Source organism: Montipora foliosa, chromosome 8, assembly GCF_036669935.1.
Source record: "Montipora foliosa isolate CH-2021 chromosome 8, ASM3666993v2, whole genome shotgun sequence".
NCBI lineage: Eukaryota > Metazoa > Cnidaria > Anthozoa > Scleractinia > Acroporidae > Montipora > Montipora foliosa.
The window spans coordinates 19679338-19686837 of record NC_090876.1 but is presented as its reverse complement, the minus strand read 5'-3'; the positions used below and the strand labels follow the sequence as shown (position 1 = coordinate 19686837).

Sequence of the window (7500 nt, the reverse complement as noted above, 5' to 3'; positions counted from 1 at the left end):
GTGTATATTGCAAAAATCAGTTTAAATTTAAAACAATAGAAATAATATGTACAATAATGTATTTTGGGGGCAGGAGGGGCGTTACGGGCGTAGGGGCCTATTAGAAACCAAAAAGCTACACAAAAAATCGCTGAAAACCACAAAGGAGCAATAAATTTCATCCAAAATCAAAAACCGAAATAAAAGCCCTCACTGACAAAGCCTTGGTAGTCTTCAGAATCTCTCTTTCTGTTATTTTTGTACGTCTAAACTTGTTTTACTTTCTGAAGTTCTTTCAGTGTTATTGCAAAACTCATTTGCTTATTTTTTTGTAAATTGCCTTCACAGACCTATAGCTACCGGTAAGTGAAACTGGGAAAAAATGCACAAAAAATGATTTTAGGTGGTTTTTCTTCAAAAGAAACACCACATTCTGAAATTTCTTTTTGATTGCCATTGTCAGAATTTTCAGTTGTCAGATTTTTCAGCCTCGTGATATTTGAGAAAATAGTACTTCGCTTTGATGCTTTCTTCAGCTTTTCATAATCTGCTTGGCAGACGTTATGTCACCCAAATAACGGCTGCTAAAGAGACTAGGCCTGTCATACATTCTTCAAAGAGAAAGTCTGGGTAGATGGCTACATAAGCGGTCTTGGAATTAACTTCCTTGGAAAAACCAGAAAACCCGTAACATGCAATTGATTGAAAAATCTGAACAACGGCATTATTGTCGACAAAAACCGAAAACCAAAGACAGAATTGGAGAAAACCCACAAACCGCACAAGACACCAAAACCAAAAATCGCAGTTTTTAGGTGCGAAAGCCAAAAAACAGAACCAGAAATTGGCCAAGTCCGCAAAACCGAAAATCCCAACGCCCCCCTCATTTCGGGAAGGAAGCAATTAGACTGCCTCGCCACTCACATGCAGGCTTAACTAGTACTACGAGTACTAAAATTGTTTAAGAATTTTGTACAATAAGACAGAAATATTACATAGTATATTAACAGTACCTTTGAAAATTAGTCTCTGTGATCCTCGTGGAACTTCAGTCAGCACAGCTGCAAGATTCGCTAAATCTTCAACGGTGGGTCCCTCGCCATCACTGCCTTCCATCGGCAGCTCAACCGGGTACTTTTTTGCACCTAAAAGCAACATGAAACGACCGACGAATGATCCAAATTTTATCAGATATTTCCTGATGGAAAAATCAGGGTACGAATAACAAGCTTTTCTTACCATGAACTAGCGTAAACTTTAAAATATCCTCGTCGTTTCCGTCCGCCATCTTGAAATTGATCTGGATATGCGCATACTCCTTAACTGTTACCGCTACTCTCTATCGTAGAATTGCGGGTTCGTAAGTCTAGACATGAAAAATGAAGGCAAAGACTCAGGCAAAGCATTTTGTAGAATTTTTGAGAGCGTCAATGCGTCGTCTTGCCGTACCTGTGGTTTCAGTCGTAGCTGTTGGGATTGGAGGAACCCTTGGAGTTCTCTTTGAAAGGTAAAAAGCTTGACCGTCCGCTTTAATTTTATAAATTGAAAATATCAATCACTTTGTTATCATCCATGAAATTTCTTTATACATGGTCAAAATGTCAACTTTATAGGAAAAAAAAAATTCGGCTCAAAACAGTTTCCAGCACTTAGATTTTGAGGGATCGTTATATCCACTCTTTATCACTTGATGCTACAATCATAATATCAAAAAACTGCCCATCCAGTTAGAGCGGTTTTCAATTGAGTGTCTAAAGTAATAAGCGAATTGCTTTGGTTTCTGATTACTTCACACAGTGATTGGTTCAAAGTTCTTGCGCCACTTTTTCAACCAAATCAGAAGTGAAACCAAAACCAATCGTGGCTCGCATGTGGACATTTTCCCATGCTTTGTGTCGGCTTCATGTAATTAATTCGAGTTTTGATTGGTTTGCCGAATTGTATCTGTCCTCTTTGATTGGCCAAAGTAGTTACTTTGGTTTTGGTTTTTACGACACTAATTTGAAAACCACTCTAACACGTTTTTATCGTTTTTGTATCACAATGGGTTACTATAGTAACAGTATGACCTGCTAAAAACACTCTTAATTACAGCTTTTGGGGCTTATAACATAAATTAATTTCACCATGCCGTTTTTGAATTATAAGCCCCTGAAGCTGTAATTAAGTGTGTTTTTAGCAGGTCATACTGTTGCTATGGTAACCCATTGTGATATGAAAATAATAACAATGTGTTAACGAATGGATGAGCAGTTTTCTGATATCATGATTGTACCATGAAGTGGTAAAGAGTGGATATAACGACCCATCAAAATCTAAGTGCTGGAAACTGTTTTGAGCCACCTGAAGCTTAGTTTTGCACACATTATTGGTTTCGACTGCAACCCTTAGTCCGCTTATATTAAGGTCATTCCCCAGTATTGGACCTCGCCATAGAGGTAAGTCTGGAAAACAAGTACAGTGACCTATCACTGGGCAGGATATGGATATTTTCTGGAACAGCTGTACAGCAGCAAAAGCAATTTTGATGGTTATCAAGGAATTTCTTAAAATAGATTTATTACTTCTTCAATCCTGTTAGCAAATTGCCTTAATCAGTGTAATATTCAACTACATACCAAATAAAATAATATTGTTACGTGCTGGAATAACCAAGAGATGTCTGCTAACAGGGCATAAGTGAAACGAACTCCCAAGTACGATATACATGTAAGGCATGCAACAAAAGTGTGACAATGAGCTGTTACCCTTTTTTAACTATTATTTAATTAGTTTTACACTGTTAATATATAAACATTTACTTAAGTACGTTAACGATTAAGTTAAGCAGTTCGTAAAGCAAGCTTATTGTCCTTCATGGCCACACAGGTATTGATCTTGATTAAGTTTGAACTCCAAGTTCCACCGACTCTAGAAAACAATGCTTGACTTCCATGATTCACTGGATTCTTTCCACTCTCTTGATTTCCTGTGTACACAAACTTTTACAGAAGACTTCATAATGAACTCTGAACTCTTTGTCTTATTCCCTTTTAATCTATCATCCCTTTCTTCTCTCCGGATATAGCAAGGTCAAAGGTTATTGCAGTTGATTATAGCTTCCTCACCGTATAGCATAAGTTCAATCACAGCAAGCCACGAGGGTAAGCCCTCGGGCAAAGAGTCTGTCATTTCTATTATTTACAAGCTTGCTTTTATATGTTTACTCTAAGCATCTAGAAAGCATCTATAAAGTTCTGTTGCAGCACTATTTGTAGTGTATTACAAGGTGTACTATTTGTGGAAACTGCTGAGTCACATCAAAGAAATTTCTGGAATATTACAGATTGTAAGATAACTCTAGAAAAGTCTGGAATTGCATTACACTCAGACAGATAAACTAAAAGTAATTCTGATCCTCATAACAATATACTGTTGTCATGGTAAATCTTCATTGGGGCCCTCAAACAGTTTCCAATTCTAATTTTCAAATCAGAATTTTCTGTAGCATGTCGAGCACTCGCAAGTAATCCAAAAACAGTCACACAACAACATGTAGCAATGAAAATATGTCGTAGCTCAGCAACATATGCGGCAGCCTCACCATGTACAAGTTACCATGACAACTGTAGCTTCCTTCCAACATCAAAGTTCCCTTTGTTTAAGAAGCACTTTTATTGTAAATATACAATGAGTCAACTTCCCAAAGCAAACACTTTGTCATGGACCCAGCTATATGTACAGTGGTTTTATAAACCTCCACTCAGAGTCTAACACTTCTTCTAATAAGCAGATACTTTTTCTGGTCCGTCTCAATGGTAAGGAAGTCCTTATGACTTACACTGTATAGCAGGTTAAATTTACCAACATTTGGTCTAAGGTGTCGTTGAACAACCGTTACAGCTAACTTAAAGGGGTACTATGACGAAAATCGCATCTTTCTTATCTAAGCCATTTTGAAACATAAACAAGTAGTCTGCGTGAGAAGAAAAATGCTGTTTACTTTTTTCAAATATCTCTTTTCACTCCAGAGATATTCGAGTTTTTAAAATACGCAAATTAGCCAAGTGATGACGTCATACGCGCAACCAAATTTTGTTAAAATATGATGAAAAGAGATATCTCAGCCAATTTGTATCAGAAATTTTTGATTTTTTGCAGTAACATTCTACTAAATGTTCTCCACAATATGAGCTTAACAGTTCTGTTACCATGGCATCATACTGGCTTCCACACCTCCCTCATATTAAAAGCTTTTCTGGCCACCTTTGGCGTTCCATTTTGATATTTGCTAACAGCTCTTCATATGCATGGTCCAGCAAGCATATAAATATGTTAGCTCGAGTTTGTGGCCTTGTTTAACATTTTTCAAGCTGAAAATCACAGACATATTGAATTCAAGTGGGTGGGACTCGGAAAGAGTGAGTTGCCATGGCAACAGAAGTTTTTATATCCATAGTTGTATTTCCTGTAGGACTATTAGAATACCGATTGTCAATGGTCTGCGCTGCAAATTGGCCAAGGTAACTCTATTTATATACTCAATATCATATTGGGTTAAGTGTATGACGTCATCAGTCATCTCATTTGCATACTTTACCCATTTTTCAAACTGAAATATCTCCGGAACTAATGAAGATATTTGCAAACGGTAAATGGCGTTTTTGTTCTTTCATGGAATTCTATGTGATACACTCAAAAAATCGAGTGGTAAAAATTTGATCATAGTACCACTTTAACACTTTGTTAATTCTTTACCAAAATGTTAAAAGCATAGAGTATTACAACAGATAGTTTAATATTTTTTTAAATAATAATAATTTGTATTTGTTTCTCAGAAAGAGGCTTCAACATGGTGTACTTTCTGTGGTGCATTCAAAACCAAAACAAGACGTTGTTGATGGTCCAGGCTCCAGATTGTCAGAAATAATGAGATTTGGATTTCCTGGTAGTTGAAACATATTTTCTGTGAGACATGTTTATTCGTTGGTCACCAAAGAGTGCCAGTTACATTGTTAATGAGATAGCTATAGGGAGGTTTTCAACTGAATGTTTTAAAATGAACATTAAAGTGATCACTGGATGAATCATCACTAGGGCAGAGCAGAATTGTAGCGAATATTAGTAAAAACTCAAAGATGATACAGGTGCTGCCAGCGTGAAATGTATGCCGTCATGTCATAATTGGTTTTGGGTTTCGTTTTTTTGGATGAGAAAGTGATCATGCAAGTTTCTTCAACCAATAAGCACTAATTTTCATTACTTTGCCAGTCATAGTATAAATAAAGAGTTGAATAGAATTGAATTAATGCAAAACCAAAGCACATGCAAATACTCAAATAAAAAATGTTCTCACTGTTGAGATCTTTTATCGTGATTGTGTTGTTGTAGGAAATGTCCATATCCCTTGAGTGGAGGTTATTGGTTCAACCCCACTCCTATGGAAACTCTGAACAATTTAGCTTCATATTTTGTAGTAGAAATGTTGGCCTCCCTCTTCCCCTACCATGAGATTTCCATCATGTTGGCAATGGATAATTGTGACCAAAAGATGGTCAGCAGCAATAAAAGTAATCAAATACATGTAGGTAGTTATAATTTTAATAGAGCAGTTTTCAGTCATAGTTAGTGGTCTCCTCTACTAACTATATGCTTCAGTGCACCATTTAACCCTTTAACTCCCAATAGTGCCACTTATAGATTTTACTCTGTCTAACGCCAGACGATTTTACTCATCAATGGGGAACCCCACGGGGCTGAAAGTGTTAACAACAGCTGGATTCACTCAAAAGCTAATATGTCCCCATTAACCCTTTAACTCCCAGTAGTGCACTTATAGATTTTACTCTGTTTTTAAACGCCAGACGATTTTACTCGTCAATGGGGAAACCCACGGGGCTGAAAGGGTTAACAACAGCTGGATTCACTCAAAAGCTATGTCCCCATTAACCCTTTAACTCCCAGTAGTGCCACTTATAGATTTTACTCTGTCTAACGCCGGACGATTTTACTTGTCAATGGGGAACCCTACGGGGCTGAAAGGGTTAAAAAAGAAACTTGTGCCACTTTTTAATCCAATCAAAAGTGAAACCCAAAACAATTGTGACTCGCTCGGCCACTCACTCACAGGTTTTCCCACATTTTGCGTCTGAGCTTCATGCATTTAGTTTGAGTTTTGATTGGTTTACTGGATTGTCTGTGTCCTGACTGGAATTGACCAGAGTTGAATTTGCTACACTCAATTGAAAACTCTAATTGTTTTGGTTTTAGAAGAGCACAGCAAGATTTACATTTATTGTTTAAATAAATATAATTATATTATTACCAGTGCGTGATGACTGAATTTACCATTATAACTGTTGTAGTGAAAAAACGGAAAAACCAAAAAAAAAAAAAAAAACAGCTACTGTTACAGTTGTAGCAAAAACTCCAAACCTAGAACCAGCTGTCTGTGTCCAGTTTATAGATTATAAAATGACGTTTTGATCACATACGAATCTTCCACAGGTTTTGAGAATGTCAAGGCCAAGGATGATTATGTTCTTTCATACAACCGGCGTTTAAGACTTGCAAACTGGGTTGCTGAGGTAATACTTTGGCTAATGAAATAAGTGTTTAACTTTCATGTAGGTATTGTCCATGATACTTCTGTTGGTCTTTTAACCAATTTTTTTCTATAATAATTATGCAGACTTGATTTTATACAAGTACACAAGTACACTGTAAATAATTAGTTATTTTTGGTTTGATTTTTCTGATACCAGTTTGTTCTTATTGCTGATTCAACTCTGCTAGTCCCCTAGTAAATGTCGCATTTGATTGATCTCCAAGACAGAGTTGTAAATATCCTCCTCTTGAGCATTTAACTTTAAATCAAGGTATAATGACATAGATCTACAATCGGCTACAAACGTAGCTGTCAGACAGCTCCAACATAATTGCATTTTCAAATAAAATTGGAATTCCCGATCAGATCTATTTCATGTGATACTCAATTCCTCCCCCACTCTCCCTTTCAATGTTGTATTATGCAGCAAAACCTGTGAACACTGATTGGGGGGTTGGGGTGTGGGGTTGGGGCGTGGGGGGCAAACTGGGCACAATAGCAATCAAAACAATAGAAAAGGACTCTGAAAAAGTGAAAATTCCCTTGCTTAAATGAACACTAGGCTTAAAATAATAAACTGCTGGTGTTAAATAAACACTGTGTTCACAAGACCTACATGTAGTTTGAAATCATCATTGGGGAGGAAGGGCAGGGGGCACTAATCAAGAAAATATATTTCAAGTCCAGTTTTCCATTTCCCATTCTGAAAATAATATGAAGCAAAGAGGCAGTCGCACAGACACACAAATTAAACTGTTTTGAAAATTCTGAACCAAACCCTCCTAACTCACAGCTGAAAAAATAAGAAAAGAGAACCTCAGTGAGGCATTTAAATACTGAGTGAGGAGTTAAATTTCAGAACATATAACAGAAGTCACACACCTTATGCTGGGCTTGAATTTCATTGAAAACACTTTGGGGCCAGCTGGCACCTG

General features: G+C 36.9%; 2 protein-coding genes across 3 annotated transcripts in view; one reads left to right on the top strand and one right to left on the bottom strand.

Annotated features, from left to right (window-relative positions):
- The window catches only part of LOC138012660 (BAG family molecular chaperone regulator 1-like), a 10750-nt gene extending 9403 nt beyond the window's left edge, over window positions 1-1347 (bottom strand). Inside the window, exons 1-2 of the mRNA XM_068859488.1 lie at window positions 1219-1347; window positions 993-1124 (exon numbers count right to left, since the gene is read on the bottom strand). Of these exons, the coding sequence (XP_068715589.1) occupies window positions 993-1124; window positions 1219-1267 (181 nt within the window). The 5' untranslated portion in view covers window positions 1268-1347. The remainder of the gene's footprint in view (window positions 1-992; window positions 1125-1218) is intronic.
- Window positions 1327-7500, top strand: part of LOC138012658 (endonuclease G, mitochondrial-like) — an 18147-nt gene continuing 11973 nt past the window's right edge. For both annotated transcript variants that reach the window (XM_068859487.1, XM_068859486.1), the window contains exons 1-3: window positions 1327-1486; window positions 4797-4906; window positions 6466-6545. In XM_068859487.1, the coding sequence (XP_068715588.1) occupies window positions 1359-1486; window positions 4797-4906; window positions 6466-6545 (318 nt within the window). In that variant the 5' untranslated portion in view covers window positions 1327-1358. The remainder of the gene's footprint in view (window positions 1487-4796; window positions 4907-6465; window positions 6546-7500) is intronic.